Source organism: Salvelinus alpinus, chromosome 22, assembly GCF_045679555.1.
Source record: "Salvelinus alpinus chromosome 22, SLU_Salpinus.1, whole genome shotgun sequence".
Classification (NCBI taxonomy): domain Eukaryota; kingdom Metazoa; phylum Chordata; class Actinopteri; order Salmoniformes; family Salmonidae; genus Salvelinus; species Salvelinus alpinus.
The window spans coordinates 44,583,524-44,604,994 of NC_092107.1; the positions used below are offsets into that span (position 1 = coordinate 44,583,524).

General features: G+C 38.7%; 1 protein-coding gene across 1 annotated transcript in view; it reads right to left on the reverse strand.

Annotated features, from left to right (window-relative positions):
• Positions 1-21,471, reverse strand: part of LOC139549548 (contactin-5-like) — a 785,449-nt gene that overhangs the window by 100,894 nt on the left and 663,084 nt on the right. The window contains exon 17 of the mRNA XM_071360158.1: positions 19,734-19,892. Coding sequence (XP_071216259.1) covers positions 19,734-19,892 — 159 coding nt within the window. The remainder of the gene's footprint in view (positions 1-19,733; positions 19,893-21,471) is intronic.

The following is a 21,471-nucleotide window of genomic DNA, read 5'->3' on the forward strand; positions in this document are numbered from 1 at the left end:
AATGGAGTCGTGGTCAGCTTTTCCGAAAGGGGGGCGGGGGAGGGCCTTATAAGCGTCGCGGAAATTAGTATAACAATGGTCTAGTGTTTTTCCAGCCCTGGTAGCACAATCGATATGCTGATAGAATTTAGGGAGTTTTGTTTTTAGATTAGCCTTGTTAAAATCCCCAGCTACGATGAATGCAGCCTCAGGGTGTGTGGTTTCCAGTTTACAAAGAGTCAGATAAAGTTCGTTCAGGGCCATCGATGTGTCTGCTTGGGGGGGAATATATACGGCTGTGATTATGATTGAAGAGAATTCCCTTGGTAGATAATGCGGTCGACATTTGATTGTGAGGAGTTCTAGATCAGGTGAACAGAATGACTTGAGTTCCTGTGTGTTGTTATGATGATCACACCACTTCTCGTTAATCATAAGGCATACCCCCCCGCCCCTCTTCTTACCGGAAAGATGTTTGTTTCTGTCGGCGCGATGCATGAAGAAACCAGCTGGCTGCACCGACTCCGTTAGCGTCCCTTGAGTTAGCCATGTTTCCGTGAAGCAGAGCACGTTGCAATCCCTGATGTCTCTCTGGAATGCTACCCGTGCTCGGATTTCATCAACCTTATTGTCAAGAGACTGGACATTGGCGAGTAGTATGCTAGGGAGTGGAGCGCGATGTGCCCGTCTCCGAAGCCTGACCACGAGACCGCCTCGTTTTCCCCTTTTTCGGCGTCGCACAGGGTCGCCGGCTGGGATCAGATCCATTGTATTGGGTGGAAGGCAAAACACTGGATCCGTTTCGGGAAAGTCATATTCCTGGTAGGAACGATGATGAGTTGACGTTAATCGTATATTCAGTAGTTCCTCCCGACTGTATGTAATGAAACCTAAGATTACCTGGGGTACCGATGTAAGAAATAACACGTAAAAAAACAAAATACTGCATATTTTCCAAGGAACGCGAAGCGAGGCGGCCATCTCTTTTCGGCGCCGGAAAAGAGATGCGCCGGAAATGATCTCTCCTCCTGTTCTATGTTAATGAACAAGGCTTATTTGTCTTTCCTCCTCTTCTATGTTAATGAACAAGGCTTATTGGTATTTCCTCCTGTTCTATGTTAATGAACAAGGCTTATTGGTCTTTCCTCCTGTTCCATGTTAATGAACAAGGCTTATTGGTCTTTCCTCCTGTTCTGTGTTAATGAACAAGAGTTAATGGTCTTTCCTCCTGTTCTGTGTTAATGAACAATGCTTATTGGTCTTTCCTCCTGTTCTATGTTAATGAACAAGGCTTAATGTTCTTTCCTCCTGTTCTATGTTAATGAACAAGGCTTATTGGTCTTTCCTCCTGTTCTCTGTTAATGAACACGGCTTATTGATCTCTCCTCCTGTTCTATGTTAATGAACAAGGCTTATTTGTCTTTCCTCCTGTTCTATGTTAATGAACAAGGCTTATTGGTATTTCCTCCTGTTCTATGTTAATGAACAAGGCTTAATGGTCTTTCCTCCTGTTCTATGTTAATGAACAAGGCTTAATGGTCTTTCCTCCTGTTCTATGTTAATGAACAAGGCTTATTGGTATTTCCTCCTGTTCTATGTTAATGAACAAGGCTTAATGGTCTTTCCTCCTGTTCTATGTTAATGAACAAGGCTTATTGGTATTTCCTCCTGTTCTATGTTATTGAACAAGGCGTATTGGTCTTTCCTCCTGTTCTATGTTAATGAACAAGGCTTATTGGTCTTTCCTCCTGTTTTATGTTAATGAACAAGGCTTAATGGTCTTTCCTCCTGTTCTATGTTAATGAACAAGGCTTAATGGTCTTTCCTCCTGTTCTATGTTAATGAACAAGGCTTAATGGTCTTTCCTCCTGTTCTATGTTAATGAACAAGGCTTAATGGTCTTTCCTCCTGTTCTATGTTAATGAACAAGGCTTATTGGTCTTTCCTCCTGTTCCATGTTAATGAACAAGGCGTATTGGTCTTTCCTACTGTTCTGTGTTAATGAACAAGGCTTATTGGTCTCTCCTCCTGTTCTATGTTATTGAACAAGGCTTATTGGTCTTTCCTCCTGTTCTATGTTAATGAACAAGGCCTAATGTTCTTTCCTCCTGTTCTATGTTAATGAACAAGGCTTAATGTTCTTTCCTCCTGTTCCATGTTAATGAACAAGGCTTATTGGTCTTTCCTCCTGTTCTATGTTAATGAACAAGGCTTATTGGTATTTCCTCCTGTTCTATGTTAATGAACAAGGCTTATTGGTCTCTCCTCCTGTTCTATGTTATTGAACAAGGCTTATTGGTCTCTCCTCCTGTTCTATGTTAATGAAGAAGGCTTAATGTTCTTTCCTCCTGTTCTATGTTAATGAACAAGGCTTAATGTTCTTTCCTCCTGTTCTATGTTAATGAACAAGGCTTATTGGTCTTTCCTCCTGTTCCATGTTAATGAACAAGGCGTATTGGTCTTTCCTACTGTTCTGTGTTAATGAACAAGGCTTATTGGTCTCTCCTCCTGTTCTATGTTATTGAACAAGGCTTATTGGTCTTTCCTCCTGTTCTATGTTAATGAACAAGGCCTAATGTTCTTTCCTCCTGTTCTATGTTAATGAACAAGGCTTAATGTTCTTTCCTCCTGTTCCATGTTAATGAACAAGGCTTATTGGTCTTTCCTCCTGTTCTATGTTAATGAACAAGGCTTATTGGTATTTCCTCCTGTTCTATGTTAATGAACAAGGCTTATTGGTCTCTCCTCCTGTTCTATGTTATTGAACAAGGCTTATTGGTCTCTCCTCCTGTTCTATGTTAATGAAGAAGGCTTAATGTTCTTTCCTCCTGTTCTATGTTAATGAACAAGGCTTAATGTTCTTTCCTCCTGTTCTATGTTAATGAACAAGGCTTATTGGTCTTTCCTCCTGTTCGATGTTAATGAACAAGGCTTATTGGTCTTTCCTCCTGTTCTATGTTAATGAACAAGGCTTAATGTTCTTTCCTCCTGTTCTATGTTAATGAACAAGGCTTATTGATCTCTCTTCCTGTTCTATGTTAATGAACAAGGCTTATTTGTGTTTCCTCCTGTTCTATGTAAATGAACAAGGCTTATTGGTATATCCTCCTGTTCTATGTTAATGAACAAGGCTTATTGGTCTTTCCTCCTGTTCCATGTTAATGAACAAGGCTTATTGGTCTTTCCTCCTGTTCTGTGTTAATGAACAAGGCTTAATGGTCTTTCCTCCTGTTCTATGTTAATGAACAAGGCCTAATGTTCTTTCCTCCTGTTCTATGTTAATGAACAAGGCTTAATGTTCTTTCCTCCTGTGCTATGTTAATGAACAATGCTTATTGGTCTTTCCTCCTGTTCTATGTTAATGAACAAGGCTTAATGTTCTTTCCTCCTGTTCTATGTTAATGAACAAGGCTTATTGGTCTTTCCTCCTGTTCTATGTTAATGAACAAGGCTTATTGATCTCTCCTCCTGTTCTATGTTAATGAACAAGGCTTATTTGTCTTTCCTCCTGTTCTATGTTAATGAACAAGGCTTATTGGTATTTCCTCCTGTTCTATGTTAATGAACAAGGCGTATTGGTCTTTCCTCCTGTTCCATGTTAATGAACAAGGCTTATTGGTTGTTCCTCCTGTTCTGTGTTAATGAACAAGGCTTAATGGTCTTTCCTCCTGTTCTGTGTTAATGAACAATGCTTATTGGTCTTTCCTCCTGTTCTATGTTAATGAACAAGGCCTAATGTTCTTTCCTCCTGTTCTATGTTAATGAACAAGGCTTAATGTTCTTTCCTCCTGTTCTATGTTAATGAACAATGCTTATTGGTCTTTCCTCCTGTTCTATGTTAATGAACAAGGCTTAATGTTCTTTCCTCCTGTTCTATGTTAATGAACAAGGCTTATTGGTCTTTCCTCCTGTTCTATGTTAATGAACAAGGCTTATTGATCTCTCCTCCTGTTCTATGTTAATGAACAAGGCTTATTGGTATGTCCTCCTGTTCTATGTTAATGAACAAGGCTTAATGGTCTTTCCTCCTGTTCTATGTTAATGAACAAGGCTTATTGGTATTTCCTCCTGTTCTATGTTATTGAACAAGGCGTATTGGTCTTTCCTCCTGTTCTATGTTAATGAACAAGGCTTAATGGTCTTTCCTCCTGTTCTATGTTAATGAACAAGGCTTAATGGTCTTTCCTCCTGTTCTATGTTAATGAACAAGGCTTAATGGTCTTTCCTCCTGTTCTATGTTAATGAACAAGGCTTATTGGTCTTTCCTCCTGTTCTATGTTAATGAACACGGCTTATTGGTCTCTCCTCCTGTTCTATGTTAATGAACAAGGCTTATTGGTCTTTCCTCCTGTTCCATGTTAATGAACAAGGCGTATTGGTCTTTCCTACTGTTCTGTGTTAATGAACAAGGCTTATTGGTCTCTCCTCCTGTTCTATGTTATTGAACAAGGCATATTGGTCTTTCCTCCTGTTCTATGTTAATGAACAAGGCCTATTGTTCTTTCCTCCTGTTCTATGTTAATGAACAAGGCTTAATGTTCTTTGCTCCTTTTCCATGTTAATGAACAAGGCTTATTGGTCTTTCCTACTGTTCTGTGTTAATGAACAAGGCTTATTGGTCTCTCCTCCTGTTCTATGTTATTGAACAAGGCGTATTGGTCTCTCCTCCTGTTCTATGTTAATGAAGAAGGCTTAATGTTCTTTCCTCCTGTTCTATGTTAATGAACAAGGCTTAATGTTCTTTCCTCCTGTTCTATGTTAATGAACAAGGCGTAATGTTCTTTCCTCCTGTTATATGTTACTGAACAAGGCTTATTGGTCTTTCCTCCTGTTCTATGTTAATGAACAAGGCTTATTGGTCTTTCCTCCTGTTCTATGTTAATGAACAAGGCTTAATGTTCTTTCCTCCTGTTCTATGTTAATGAACAAGGCTTATTGGTCTTTCCTCCTGTTCTATGTTAATGAACAAGGCTTATTGGTCTCTCTTCCTGTTCTATGTTAATGAACCAGGCTTATTTGTCTTTCCTCCTGTTCTATGTAAATGAACAAGGCTTATTGGTATTTCCTCCTGTTCTATGTTAATGAACAAGGCTTATTGGTCTTTCCTCCTGTTCCATGTTAATGAACAAGGCTTATTGGTCTTTCCTCCTGTTCTGTGTTAATAAACAAGGCGTAATGGTCTTTCCTCCTGTTCTGTGTTAATGAACAAGGCTTATTGGTATTTCCTCCTGTTCTATGTTAATGAACAAGGCTTAATGGTCTTTCCTCCTGTTCTGTGTTAATGAACAAGGCTTATTGGTCTTTCCTCCTGTTCTATGTTAATGAACAAGGTTTATTGGTCTTTCCTCCTGTTCTGTGTTACTGAACAAGGCTTATTGGTCTCTCCTCCTGTTCTATGTTAATGAACAAGGCCTAATGTTCTTTCCTCCTGTTCTATGTTAATGAACAAGGCTTAATGGTCTTTCCTCCGAGTCTATGTTAATGAACAAGGCTTAATGGTCTTTCCTCCGAGTCTATGTTAATGAACAAGGCTTATTGGTCTTTCCTCCTGTTCTATGTTAATGAACAAGACCTAATGTTCTTTCCTCCTGTTCTATGTTATTGAACAAGGCATATTGGTCTTTCCTCCTGTTCTATGTTAATGAACAAGGTTTAATGTTCTTTCCTCCTGTTCTATGTTAATGAACAAGGCTTAATGGTCTTTCCTCCTGTTCTATGTTAATGAACAAGGCTTATTGGTCTTTCCTCCTGTTCTATGTTAATGAACAAGGCTTATTGGTCTTTCCTCCTGTTCCATGTTAATGAACAAGGCTTATTGGTATTTCCTCCTGTTCTATGTTAATGAACAAGGCTTATTGGTCTTTCCTCCTGTTATATGTTACTGAACAAGGCTTATTGGTCTTTCCTCCTGTTCTGTGTTACTGAACAAGGCTTATTGGTCTCTCCTCCTGTTCTATGTTAATGAACAAGGCCTAATGTTCTTTCCTCCTGTTCTATGTTAATGAACAAGGCTTATTGGTCTTTCCTCCTGTTCTATGTTAATGAACAAGACCTAATGTTCTTTCCTCCTGTTCTATGTTATTGAACAAGGCGTATTGGTCTTTCCTCCTGTTCTATGTTAATGAACAAGGTTTAATGTTCTTTCCTCCTGTTCTATGTTAATGAACAAGGCTTATTGGTCTTTCCTCCTGTTCTATGTTAATGAACAAGGCTTATTGGTCTTTCCTCCTGTTCCATGTTAATGAACAAAGCTTATTGGTCTTTCCTCCTGTTCTATGTTAATGAACAAGGCTTATTGGTCTTTCCTCCTGTTCTATGTTATTGAACAAGGCGTATTGGTCTTTCTTCCTGTTCTATGTTAATGAACAAGGTTTAATGTTCTTTCCTCCTGTTCTATGTTAATGAACAAGGTTTAATGTTCTTTCCTCCTGTTCTATGTTAATGAACAAGGCTTATTGGTCTTTCCTCCTGTTCTATGTTAATGAACAAGGCTTATTGGTCTTTCCTCCTGTTCCATGTTAATGAACAAGGCTTATTGGTCTTTCCTCCTGTTCTATGTTAATGAACAAGGCTTAATGTTCTTTCCTCCTGTTCTATGTTAATGAACAAGGCTTATTGGTCTTTCCTCCTGTTCTATGTTAATGAACAAGGCTTATTGGTCTCTCTTCCTGTTCTATGTTAATGAACCAGGCTTATTTGTCTTTCCTCCTGTTCTATGTAAATGAACAAGGCTTATTGGTATTTCCTCCTGTTCTATGTTAATGAACAAGGCTTATTGGTCTTTCCTCCTGTTCCATGTTAATGAACAAGGCTTATTGGTCTTTCCTCCTGTTCTGTGTTAATAAACAAGGCTTAATGGTCTTTCCTCCTGTTCTGTGTTAATGAACAAGGCTTATTGGTATTTCCTCCTGTTCTATGTTAATGAACAAGGCTTAATGGTCTTTCCTCCTGTTCTGTGTTAATGAACAAGGCTTATTGGTCTTTCCTCCTGTTCTATGTTAATGAACAAGGTTTATTGGTCTTTCCTCCTGTTCTGTGTTACTGAACAAGGCTTATTGGTCTCTCCTCCTGTTCTATGTTAATGAACAAGGCCTAATGTTCTTTCCTCCTGTTCTATGTTAATGAACAAGGCTTAATGGTCTTTCCTCCGAGTCTATGTTAATGAACAAGGCTTAATGGTCTTTCCTCCGAGTCTATGTTAATGAACAAGGCTTATTGGTCTTTCCTCCTGTTCTATGTTAATGAACAAGACCTAATGTTCTTTCCTCCTGTTCTATGTTATTGAACAAGGCATATTGGTCTTTCCTCCTGTTCTATGTTAATGAACAAGGTTTAATGTTCTTTCCTCCTGTTCTATGTTAATGAACAAGGCTTAATGGTCTTTCCTCCTGTTCTATGTTAATGAACAAGGCTTATTGGTCTTTCCTCCTGTTCTATGTTAATGAACAAGGCTTATTGGTCTTTCCTCCTGTTCCATGTTAATGAACAAGGCTTATTGGTATTTCCTCCTGTTCTATGTTAATGAACAAGGCTTATTGGTCTTTCCTCCTGTTATATGTTACTGAACAAGGCTTATTGGTCTTTCCTCCTGTTCTGTGTTACTGAACAAGGCTTATTGGTCTCTCCTCCTGTTCTATGTTAATGAACAAGGCCTAATGTTCTTTCCTCCTGTTCTATGTTAATGAACAAGGCTTATTGGTCTTTCCTCCTGTTCTATGTTAATGAACAAGACCTAATGTTCTTTCCTCCTGTTCTATGTTATTGAACAAGGCGTATTGGTCTTTCCTCCTGTTCTATGTTAATGAACAAGGTTTAATGTTCTTTCCTCCTGTTCTATGTTAATGAACAAGGCTTATTGGTCTTTCCTCCTGTTCTATGTTAATGAACAAGGCTTATTGGTCTTTCCTCCTGTTCCATGTTAATGAACAAAGCTTATTGGTCTTTCCTCCTGTTCTATGTTAATGAACAAGGCTTATTGGTCTTTCCTCCTGTTCTATGTTATTGAACAAGGCGTATTGGTCTTTCTTCCTGTTCTATGTTAATGAACAAGGTTTAATGTTCTTTCCTCCTGTTCTATGTTAATGAACAAGGTTTAATGTTCTTTCCTCCTGTTCTATGTTAATGAACAAAGCTTATTGGTCTTTCCTCCTGTTCTATGTTAATGAACAAGGCTTATTGGTCTTTCCTCCTGTTCCATGTTAATGAACAAGGCTTATTGGTCTTTCCTCCTGTTCTATGTTAATGAACAAGGCTTATTGGTCTTTCCTCCTGTTATATGTTACTGAACAAGGCTTATTGGTCTTTCCTCCTGTTCTGTGTTACTGAACAAGGCTTATTGGTCTCTCCTCCTGTTCTATGTTAATGAACAAGGCTTATTGGTCTTTCTTCCTGTTCTATGTTAATGAACAAGACCTAATGTTCTTTCCTCCTGTTCTATGTTATTGAACAAGGCATATTGGTCTTTCCTCCTGTTCTATGTTAATGAACAAGGTTTAATGTTCTTTCCTCCTGTTCTATGTTAATGAACAAGGCTTAATGGTCTTTCCTCCTGTTCTATGTTAATGAACAAGGCTTATTGGTCTTTCCTCCTGTTCTATGTTAATGAACAAGGCTTATTGGTCTTTCCTCCTGTTCCATGTTAATGAACAAGGCTTATTGGTATTTCCTCCTGTTCTATGTTAATGAACAAGGCTTATTGGTCTTTCCTCCTGTTATATGTTACTGAACAAGGCTTATTGGTCTTTCCTCCTGTTCTGTGTTACTGAACAAGGCTTATTGGTCTCTCCTCCTGTTCTATGTTAATGAACAAGGCCTAATGTTCTTTCCTCCTGTTCTATGTTAATGAACAAGGCTTATTGGTCTTTCCTCCTGTTCTATGTTAATGAACAAGACCTAATGTTCTTTCCTCCTGTTCTATGTTATTGAACAAGGCGTATTGGTCTTTCCTCCTGTTCTATGTTAATGAACAAGGCTTATTGGTCTTTCCTCCTGTTCCATGTTAATGAACAAAGCTTATTGGTCTTTCATCCTGTTCTATGTTAATGAACAAGGCTTATTGGTCTTTCCTCCTGTTCTATGTTATTGACCAAGGCGTATTGGTCTTTCTTCCTGTTCTATGTTAATGAACACTGTTTAATGTTCTTTCCTCCTGTTCTATGTTAATGAACAAGGTTTAATGTTCTTTCCTCCTGTTCTATGTTAATGAACAAGGTTTAATGTTCTTTCCTCCTGTTCTATGTTAATGAACAAGGCTTATTGGTATTTCCTCCTGTTCTATGTTAATGAACAAGGCTTATTGGTCTTTCCTCCTGTTCCATGTTAATGAACAAGGCTTATTGGTCTTTCCTCCTGTTCTATGTTAATGAACAAGGCTTATTGGTCTTTCCTCCTGTTATATGTTACTGAACAAGGCTTATTGGTCTTTCCTCCTGTTCTGTGTTACTGAACAAGGCTTATTGGTCTCTCCTCCTGTTCTATGTTAATGAACAAGGCTTATTGGTCTTTCCTCCTGTTCTATGTTAATGAACAAGACCTAATGTTCTTTCCTCCTGTTCTATGTTATTGAACAAGGCATATTGGTCTTTCCTCCTGTTCTATGTTAATGAACAAGGTTTAATGTTCTTTCCTCCTGTTCTATGTTAATGAACAAGGCTTAATGGTCTTTCCTCCTGTTCTATGTTAATGAACAAGGCTTATTGGTCTTTCCTCCTGTTCTATGTTAATGAACAAGGCTTATTGGTCTTTCCTCCTGTTCTATGTTAATGAACAAGGCTTATTGGTCTTTCCTCCTGTTCTGTGTTACTGAACAAGGCTTATTGGTCTCTCCTCCTGTTCTATGTTAATGAACAAGGCCTAATGTTCTTTCCTCCTGTTCTATGTTAATGAACAAGGCTTATTGGTCTTTCCTCCTGTTCTATGTTAATGAACAAGACCTAATGTTCTTTCCTCCTGTTCTATGTTATTGAACAAGGCGTATTGGTCTTTCCTCCTGTTCTATGTTAATGAACAAGGCTTATTGGTCTTTCCTCCTGTTCCATGTTAATGAACAAAGCTTATTGGTCTTTCATCCTGTTCTATGTTAATGAACAAGGCTTATTGGTCTTTCCTCCTGTTCTATGTTATTGACCAAGGCGTATTGGTCTTTCTTCCTGTTCTATGTTAATGAACACTGTTTAATGTTCTTTCCTCCTGTTCTATGTTAATGAACAAGGTTTAATGTTCTTTCCTCCTGTTCTATGTTAATGAACAAGGTTTAATGTTCTTTCCTCCTGTTCTCTGTTAATGAACAAGGCTTATTGGTATTTCCTCCTGTTCTATGTTAATGAACAAGGCTTATTGGTCTTTCCTCCTGTTCCATGTTAATGAACAAGGCTTATTGGTCTTTCCTCCTGTTCTATGTTAATGAACAAGGCTTATTGGTCTTTCCTCCTGTTATATGTTACTGAACAAGGCTTATTGGTCTTTCCTCCTGTTCTGTGTTACTGAACAAGGCTTATTGGTCTCTCCTCCTGTTCTATGTTAATGAACAAGGCTTATTGGTCTTTCCTCCTGTTCTATGTTAATGAACAAGACCTAATGTTCTTTCCTCCTGTTCTATGTTATTGAACAAGGCATATTGGTCTTTCCTCCTGTTCTATGTTAATGAACAAGGTTTAATGTTCTTTCCTCCTGTTCTATGTTAATGAACAAGGCTTAATGGTCTTTCCTCCTGTTCTATGTTAATGAACAAGGCTTATTGGTCTTTCCTCCTGTTCTATGTTAATGAACAAGGCTTATTGGTCTTTCCTCCTGTTCCATGTTAATGAACAAGGCTTATTGGTATTTCCTCCTGTTCTATGTTAATGAACAAGGCTTATTGGTCTTTCCTCCTGTTATATGTTACTGAACAAGGCTTATTGGTCTTTCCTCCTGTTCTGTGTTACTGAACAAGGCTTATTGGTCTCTCCTCCTGTTCTATGTTAATGAACAAGGCCTAATGTTCTTTCCTCCTGTTCTATGTTAATGAACAAGGCTTATTGGTCTTTCCTCCTGTTCTATGTTAATGAACAAGACCTAATGTTCTTTCCTCCTGTTCTATGTTATTGAACAAGGCGTATTGGTCTTTCCTCCTGTTCTATGTTAATGAACAAGGTTTAATGTTCTTTCCTCCTGTTCTATGTTAATGAACAAGGCTTATTGGTCTTTCCTCCTGTTCTATGTTAATGAACAAGGCTTATTGGTCTTTCCTCCTGTTCCATGTTAATGAACAAAGCTTATTGGTCTTTCCTCCTGTTCTATGTTAATGAACAAGGCTTATTGGTCTTTCCTCCTGTTCTATGTTATTGAACAAGGCGTATTGGTCTTTCTTCCTGTTCTATGTTAATGAACAAGGTTTAATGTTCTTTCCTCCTGTTCTATGTTAATGAACAAGGTTTAATGTTCTTTCCTCCTGTTCTATGTTAATGAACAAGGCTTATTGGTCTTTCCTCCTGTTCTATGTTAATGAACAAGGCTTATTGGTCTTTCCTCCTGTTCCATGTTAATGAACAAGGCTTATTGGTCTTTCCTCCTGTTCTATGTTAATGAACAAGGCTTATTGGTCTTTCCTCCTGTTATATGTTACTGAACAAGGCTTATTGGTCTTTCCTCCTGTTCTGTGTTACTGAACAAGGCTTATTGGTCTCTCCTCCTGTTCTATGTTAATGAACAAGGCTTATTGGTCTTTCCTCCTGTTCTATGTTAATGAACAAGACCTAATGTTCTTTCCTCCTGTTCTATGTTATTGAACAAGGCATATTGGTCTTTCCTCCTGTTCTATGTTAATGAACAAGGTTTAATGTTCTTTCCTCCTGTTCTATGTTAATGAACAAGGCTTAATGGTCTTTCCTCCTGTTCTATGTTAATGAACAAGGCTTATTGGTCTTTCCTCCTGTTCTATGTTAATGAACAAGGCTTATTGGTCTTTCCTCCTGTTCCATGTTAATGAACAAGGCTTATTGGTATTTCCTCCTGTTCTATGTTAATGAACAAGGCTTATTGGTCTTTCCTCCTGTTATATGTTACTGAACAAGGCTTATTGGTCTTTCCTCCTGTTCTGTGTTACTGAACAAGGCTTATTGGTCTCTCCTCCTGTTCTATGTTAATGAACAAGGCCTAATGTTCTTTCCTCCTGTTCTATGTTAATGAACAAGGCTTATTGGTCTTTCCTCCTGTTCTATGTTAATGAACAAGACCTAATGTTCTTTCCTCCTGTTCTATGTTATTGAACAAGGCATATTGGTCTTTCCTCCTGTTCTATGTTAATGAACAAGGTTTAGTGTTCTTTCCTCCTGTTCTATGTTAATGAACAAGGCTTAGTGGTCTTTCCTCCTGTTCTATGTTAATGAACAAGGCTTATTGGTCTTTCCTCCTGTTCTATGTTAATGAACAAGGCTTATTGGTCTTTCCTCCTGTTCCATGTTAATGAACAAGGCTTATTGGTATTTCCTCCTGTTCTATGTTAATGAACAAGGCTTATTGGTCTTTCCTCCTGTTATATGTTACTGAACAAGGCTTATTGGTCTTTCCTCCTGTTCTGTGTTACTGAACAAGGCTTATTGGTCTCTCCTCCTGTTCTATGTTAATGAACAAGGCCTAATGTTCTTTCCTCCTGTTCTATGTTAATGAACAAGGCTTATTGGTCTTTCCTCCTGTTCTATGTTAATGAACAAGACCTAATGTTCTTTCCTCCTGTTCTATGTTATTGAACAAGGCGTATTGGTCTTTCCTCCTGTTCTATGTTAATGAACAAGGTTTAATGTTCTTTCCTCCTGTTCTATGTTAATGAACAAGGCTTATTGGTCTTTCCTCCTGTTCTATGTTAATGAACAAGGCTTATTGGTCTTTCCTCCTGTCCCATGTTAATGAACAAAGCTTATTGGTCTTTCCTCCTGTTCTATGTTAATGAACAAGGCTTATTGGTCTTTCCTCCTGTTCTATGTTATTGAACAAGGCGTATTGGTCTTTCTTCCTGTTCTATGTTAATGAACAAGGTTTAATGTTCTTTCCTCCTGTTCTATGTTAATGAACAAGGTTTAATGTTCTTTCCTCCTGTTCTATGTTAATGAACAAGGCTTATTGGTCTTTCCTCCTGTTCTATGTTAATGAACAAGGCTTATTGGTCTTTCCTCCTGTTCCATGTTAATGAACAAGGCTTATTGGTCTTTCCTCCTGTTCTATGTTAATGAACAAGGCTTATTGGTCTTTCATCCTGTTATATGTTACTGAACAAGGCTTATTGGTCTTTCCTCCTGTTCTGTGTTACTGAACAAGGCTTATTGGTCTCTCCTCCTGTTCTATGTTAATGAACAAGGCTTATTGGTCTTTCCTCCTGTTCTATGTTAATGAACAAGACCTAATGTTCTTTCCTCCTGTTCTATGTTATTGAACAAGGCATATTGGTCTTTCCTCCTGTTCTATGTTAATGAACAAGGTTTAATGTTCTTTCCTCCTGTTCTATGTTAATGAACAAGGCTTAATGGTCTTTCCTCCTGTTCTATGTTAATGAACAAGGCTTATTGGTCTTTCCTCCTGTTCTATGTTAATGAACAAGGCTTATTGGTCTTTCCTCCTGTTCCATGTTAATGAACAAGGCTTATTGGTATTTCCTCCTGTTCTATGTTAATGAACAAGGCTTATTGGTCTTTCCTCCTGTTATATGTTACTGAACAAGGCTTATTGGTCTTTCCTCCTGTTCTGTGTTACTGAACAAGGCTTATTGGTCTCTCCTCCTGTTCTATGTTAATGAACAAGGCCTAATGTTCTTTCCTCCTGTTCTATGTTAATGAACAAGGCTTATTGGTCTTTCCTCCTGTTCTATGTTAATGAACAAGACCTAATGTTCTTTCCTCCTGTTCTATGTTATTGAACAAGGCGTATTGGTCTTTCCTCCTGTTCTATGTTAATGAACAAGGTTTAATGTTCTTTCCTCCTGTTCTATGTTAATGAACAAGGCTTATTGGTCTTTCCTCCTGTTCTATGTTAATGAACAAGGCTTATTGGTCTTTCCTCCTGTTCCATGTTAATGAACAAAGCTTATTGGTCTTTCCTCCTGTTCTATGTTAATGAACAAGGCTTATTGGTCTTTCCTCCTGTTCTATGTTATTGACCAAGGCGTATTGGTCTTTCTTCCTGTTCTATGTTAATGAACAAGGTTTAATGTTCTTTCCTCCTGTTCTATGTTAATGAACAAGGTTTAATGTTCTTTCCTCCTGTTCTATGTTAATGAACAAGGTTTAATGTTCTTTCCTCCTGTTCTATGTTAATGAACAAGGCTTATTGGTATTTCCTCCTGTTCTATGTTAATGAACAAGGCTTATTGGTCTTTCCTCCTGTTCCATGTTAATGAACAAGGCTTATTGGTCTTTCCTCCTGTTCTATGTTAATGAACAAGGCTTATTGGTCTTTCCTCCTGTTATATGTTACTGAACAAGGCTTATTGGTCTTTCCTCCTGTTCTGTGTTACTGAACAAGGCTTATTGGTCTCTCCTCCTGTTCTATGTTAATGAACAAGGCTTATTGGTCTTTCCTCCTGTTCTATGTTAATGAACAAGACCTAATGTTCTTTCCTCCTGTTCTATGTTATTGAACAAGGCATATTGGTCTTTCCTCCTGTTCTATGTTAATGAACAAGGTTTAATGTTCTTTCCTCCTGTTCTATGTTATTGAACAAGGCTTATTGGTCTTTCCTCCTGTTCTATGTTAATGAACAAGGCTTATTGGTCTTTCCTCCTGTTCCATGTTAATGAACAAGGCTTATTGGTATTTCCTCCTGTTCTATGTTAATGAACAAGGCTTATTGGTCTTTCCTCCTGTTATATGTTACTGAACAAGGCTTATTGGTCTTTCCTCCTGTTCTGTGTTACTGAACAAGGCTTATTGGTCTCTCCTCCTGTTCTATGTTAATGAACAAGGCTTATTGGTATTTCCTCCTGTTCTATGTTAATGAACAAGGCTTATTGGTCTTTCCTCCTGTTCTATGTTAATGAACAAGGCTTATTGGTCTTTCCTCCTGTTCCATGTTAATGAACAAGGCTTATTGGTATTTCCTCCTGTTCTATGTTAATGAACAAGGCTTATTGGTCTTTCCTCCTGTTCTATGTTAATGAACAAGGCCTAATGTTCTTTCCTCCTGTTCTATGTTAATGAACAAGGCTTATTGGTCTTTCCTCCTGTTCTATGTTAATGAACAAGACCTAATGTTCTTTCCTCCTGTTCTATGTTATTGAACAAGGCGTATTGGTCTTTCCTCCTGTTCTATGTTAATGAACAAGGTTTAATGTTCTTTCCTCCTGTTCTATGTTAATGAACAAGGCTTATTGGTCTTTCCTCCTGTTCTATGTTAATGAACAAGGCTTATTGGTCTTTCCTCCTGTTCCATGTTAATGAACAAAGCTTATTGGTCTTTCCTCCTGTTCTATGTTAATGAACAAGGCTTATTGGTCTTTCCTCCTGTTCTATGTTATTGACCAAGGCGTATTGGTCTTTCTTCCTGTTCTATGTTAATGAACAAGGTTTAATGTTCTTTCCTCCTGTTCTATGTTAATGAACAAGGTTTAATGTTCTTTCCTCCTGTTCTATGTTAATGAACAAGGCTTATTGGTCTTTCCTCCTGTTCTATGTTAATGAACAAGGCTTATTGGTCTTTCCTCCTGTTCCATGTTAATGAACAAGGCTTATTGGTCTTTCCTCCTGTTCTATGTTAATGAACAAGGCTTATTGGTCTTTCCTCCTGTTATATGTTACTGAACAAGGCTTATTGGTCTTTCCTCCTGTTCTGTGTTACTGAACAAGGCTTATTGGTCTCTCCTCCTGTTCTATGTTAATGAACAAGGCCTAATGTTCTTTCCTCCTGTTCTATGTTAATGAACAAGGCTTATTGGTCTTTCCTCCTGTTCTATGTTAATGAACAAGGCTTATTGGTCTCTCCTCCTGTTCTATGTTAATGAACAAGGCCTAATGTTCTTTCCTCCTGTTCTATGTTAATGAACAAGGCTTATTGGTCTTTCCTCCTGTTCTATGTTAATGAACAAGGCTTATTGGTCTTTCCTCCTGTTCTATGTTAATGAACAAGGCGTATTGGTCTTTCCTCCTGTTCTATGTTAATGAACAAGGCTTAATGGTCTTTCCTCCGAGTCTATGTTAATGAACAAGGCATAATGGTCTTTCCTCCGAGTCTATGTTAATGAACAAGGCTTATTGGTCTTTCCTCCTGTTCTATGTTAATAAACAAGGCTTAATGTTCTTTCCTCCTGTTCTATGTTAATGAACAAGGCGTATTGGTCTTTCCTCCTGTTATATGTTACTGAACAAGGTTTATTGGTCTTTCCTCCTGTTATATGTTACTGAACAAGGCTTATTGGTCTTTCCTCCTGTTCTGTGTTACTGAACAAGGCTTATTGGTCTCTCCTCCTGTTCTATGTTAATGAACAAGGCTTATTGGTCTTTCCTCCTGTTCTATGTTAATGAACAAGGCGCATTGGTCTTTCGTACTGTTCTATGTTAATGAACATGGCTTAATGGTCTTTCCTCCTGTTCTATGTTAATGAACAAGGCTTATTGGTCTTTCCTCCTGTTCTATGTTAATGAACAAGGCATATTGGTCTTTCCTCCTGTTCTATGTTAATGAACAAGGCGTAATGGTCTTTCCTCCGAGTCTATGTTAATGAACAAGGCCTAATGGTCTTTCCTCCGAGTCTATGTTAATGAACAAGGCTTATTGGTCTTTCCTCCTGTTCTATGTTAATGAACAAGGCGTATTGGTCTTTCCTCCTGTTCTATGTTAATGAACAAGGCTTAATGGTCTTTCCTCTGAGTCTATGTTAATGAACAAGGCCTAATGGTCTTTCGTCCGAGTCTATGTTAATGAACAAGGCGTATTGGTCTTTCCTCCTGTTCTATGTTAATGAACAAGGTTTAATGTTCTTTCCTCCTGTTCTATGTTAATGAACAAGGCTTAATGGTCTTTCCTCCTGTTCTATGTTAATGAACAAGGCTTATTGGTCTTTCCTCCTGTTCCATGTTAATGAACAAGGCTTATTGGTCTTTCCTCCTGTTCTATGTTATTGAACATGGCTTATTGGTCTTTCCTCCTGTTCTATGTTAATGAACAAGGCGTATTGGTCTTTCCTCCTGTTCTATGTCAGTGAACAAGGCTTAATGGTCTTTCCTCCTGTTCTATGTTAATGAACAAGGCCTAATGTTCTTTCCTCCTGTTCTACGTTAATGAACAAGGCTTATTGGTCTTTCCTCCTGTTCTATGTTAATGAACAAGGCTTATTGTTCTTTCCTCCTGTTCTATGTTAATGAACAATGCTTAATGTTCTTTCCTCCTGTTCTATGTTAATGAACAAGGCTTATTGGTCTTTCCTCCTGTTCTATGTTAATGAATAAGGCTTATTGGTCTTTCCTCCTGTTCTATGTTAATAAACAAGGCTTACTGGTCTTTCCTCATGTTCTATGTTAATTAACAAGGCTTATTGGTCTTTCCTCCTGTTCTATGTTAATAAACAAGACTTATTGGTCTTTCCTCCGGTTCCATGTTAATAAACAAGGCTTATTGGTCTTTCCTCCTGTTCTCTGTTAATAAACAAGGCTTATTGGTCTTTCCTCCTGTTCTCTGTTAATAAACAAGGCTTATTGGTCTTTCCTCCTGTTCTATGTTAATAAACAAGGCTTATTGGTCTTTCCTCCTGTTCTATGTTATTGAACAAGGCTTAATGGTCTTTCCTCCCAGTCTGTGTTAATAAACAAGGCTTATTGGTCTTTCCTCCTGTTCTATGTTATTGAACATGGCTTATTGGTCTTTCCTCCTGTTCTGTGTTAATGAACAAGGCCTAATTTTCTTTCCTCCTGTTCTATGTTAATGAACAAGGCCTAATGTTCTTTCCTCCTGTTCTATGTTATTGAACAAGGCTTATTGGTCTTTCCTCCCAGTCTGTGTTAATAAACAAGGCTTATTGGTCTTTCCTCCTGTTCTATGTTATTGAACATGGCTTATTGGTCTTTCCTCCTGTTCTGTGTTAATGAACAAGGCCTAATTTTCTTTCCTCCTGTTCTATGTTAATGAACAAGGCCTAATGTTCTTTCCTCCTGTTCTATGTTATTGAACAAGGCTTATTGGTCTTTCCTCCCAGTCTGTGTTATTGAACAAGGCTTATTGGTCTTTCCTCCCAGTCTGTGTTATTGAACAAGGCTTATTGGTCTTTCCTCCCAGTCTGTGTTATTGAACTAGGCTTATTGGTCTTTCCTCCCAGTCTGTGTTATTGAACAAGGCGTATTGGTCTTTCCTCCCAGTCTGTGTTATTGAACAAGGCTTATTGGTCTTTCCTCCCAGTCTGTGTTATTGAACAAGGCGTATTGGTCTTTCCTCCCAGTCTGTGTTATTGAACAAGGCTTATTGGTCTTTCCTCCCAGTCTGTGTTATTGAACAAGGCGTATTGGTCTTTCCTCCCAGTCTGTGTTATTGAACACGGCTTATTGGTCTTTCCTCCCAGTCTGTGTTATTGAACAAGGCGTATTGGTCTTTCCTCCCTGTCTGTGTTATTGAACAAGGCTTATTGGTCTTTCCTCCCAGTCTGTGTTATTGAACAAGGCGTATTGGTCTTTCCTCCCAGTCTGTGTTATTGAACAAGGCCTAATGTAAAATAACAAAATGAAAAGGGGTTGTATCCCAAATGGCACCGTATTCACTTGTGCACTACATTTGACCAGGGCCCATAGGGATCACCATAGGGCTCTAGTCAAAAGTAGTATGCTATATAGGGAATATAGTGTCATTTGGGCCGCATATACTGTGAATCATCCTACATCTATGGACATGATTCATTATGGAGCTCTAAACTTTTCTATTATTCTTATCCTCCCAACGCAGAGGCAGCAGCGCTACAGATTACACCTACTGAGTCAGCAGTCATCCTCTGACATGAACATATAATTATATGGTATTACTGTCATGGTACGGGGAAATAAACCCAATGAAATAGTGACAGCTCAGTAAAAATCCTGTGGTTTCTCACTGCCACCTCACGAATCAGCTTTGCCATTCTTAACGGATAGAGGTTAATTTTCTGGTAATCTTTGACATAATTCTGCATGTAATTTAGACCACTGAAATTACCTTTTGCGGTCCACAGACTTTTTTATTAAGCTCTGTTGAACAACAGCCAAGTTTTGAACAGGAAATTACAGTTACAATGAATACATCATCGTGGACAAGAACAAAACACATCCAGCATTAGTCTCCAGAATCTAGAGTTTATACTTCCTTCCATATTGGTTTCCACAAGCCAATATATCCTGTATGCAACTTCACATCTCTGGCCTCCATATTGGTTTCCACAAGCCATTATATCCTGTATGCAACTTCACATCTCTGGCCTCCATATTGGTTTCCACAAGGCAATATATCCTGTATGCAACTTCACATCTCTGGCCTCCATATTGGTTTCCACAAGGCAATATATCCTGTATGCAACTTCACATCTCTGGCCTCCATATTGGTTTCCACAAGGCAATATATCCTGTATGCAACTTCACATCTCTGGCCTCCATATTGGTTTCCACAAGGCAATACATCCTGTATGCAACTTCACATCTCTGGCCTCCATATTGGTTTCCACAAGGCAATACATCCTGTATGCAACTTCACATCTCTGGCCTCCATATTGGTTTCCACAAGGCAATACATCCCCTATGCAGTTAAACATCTCTGGCCTAAAACAGGACAGCATCCATACCTGTCCTGAGGGTCTGCCAGCCCAGGGAAAAGGGGCTCCGGGCCTGGAGATTGTAGCTGCTGATGGGGCTGTGGTTGTCCACCCCTCCACTCCACGACAGGGTGGCTGTAGTGTCCATGATCTCCTCTACTATCACCACACCAGGGGGTCCTGGGGGGCCTAGAGGGAGATTTAGAGAGAGAGAGAGCGATAGAGAGAGGGAGAGAGGGAAAGAGAGATGAGCAAGAGAGAGAGGTGAGGAGAGATGGAAAGAGAGAGAGGTGAGGATAAATGGAAAGAGAGAGAGAGAGTGAGAGAGAGAAAGAGATAGAGAGAAAGAAAGAGAGAGAGAAAGAGACAGAGAGAAATTGAGAAACCTATCCAACCAAAAACATAGAGATCAAGAAAATCTGATCCTTCACTATGGTGAATCACAAAAACAATACAGAAATACACTACGGACAAAGAAGGAACATCACTACAAGGTTCCATAGAATCTAACCACTTCTGGGAAAATTGGAAAACTCTAAACAACACAAATCATTATCTATCCAAAATGGAGATGTAAGGATGAACCACTTCTCCAACCTTTTTGGCTATATAACAAAGAACAAACAGCAAAAACACATACAGTTGAAGTCGGAAGTTTACATACACCTTAGCCAAATACATTTAACTTCTTATGGCTGCAGGGGCAGTATTGAGTAGCTTGGATGAAAAGTGCACAGAGGTGCCCAGAGTAAACGGCCTGCTCCTCAGTCATAGTTGCTAATATATGCATATTATTAGTAGTATTGGATAGAAAACACAATGACGTTTCTAAAACTGTTTGAATTAAGTCTGTGAGTATAACAGAACTCATATGGCAGGCAAAAACCTGAGAAAAAATCCAAACAGCAAATGGAAATTCTGAGGCTGGTGGATTTCCAACCAAGATCCCATTGAAATTACAGCGAGATATGAATGGGTTTGCACTTCCTACAGCTTCCACTAGATGTCAACAGTCTGTAGAACTTTGTCTGATGACTCTACTGTGAAGGGGGGTCGAATGAGAGAATAATTAGTCACCACTGTCATGAGGTGACCATTCTTTGACCATGCGCGTTCACATGAGAGTGAGCCCTGTTCCATCGCTCATCTGAAGTCAATATAATTCTCCGGTTGGAACGTTATTCAAGATTTATGTTAACCTCTTGAGAATACAGGGGGTGCTGTTTCAACTTCGACATTTTGCGTTCCCAAATTAAACTGCCTCGTACTCAATTCTTGCTCGTACAATATGCATATTATTATTACTATTGGATAGAAAACAATCTCTAGTTTCTAAAACCGTTTGAATTATGTCTGTGGGTGAACCAGAAGTCTTTCTGCAGCGAAAATCATGACAGGAACTGCGAAGGTCTGAAAACTAGGCTCTGATCTCGGATCAGTTTAAAGCTCTGTATGTGTCCTATGGGTCGAAATGAACTGCACCCGCCTTCCCCTGGATGTCAGTAACCAATGAGAAGTGGAATGGAGTCTCTACGTATTTCTCAGACTTTATAAAAGGCCATGGAGTGGGATGTCCGTTCTTTTGGACGCTCGTCAAGACGCAAGAGAGGACATCAGAATGGCATGCTCAAAAGCTCTCGTTATCGGCCTAAGATATATCCGTCTGTGATTTAATTCGATATAGGTGTTAGAAACATCATAACGAAGTTATTTTAAACCGATTTATATCAGTTTATGCGAGTATATTGCTATTTTCGGAATTTTCTTA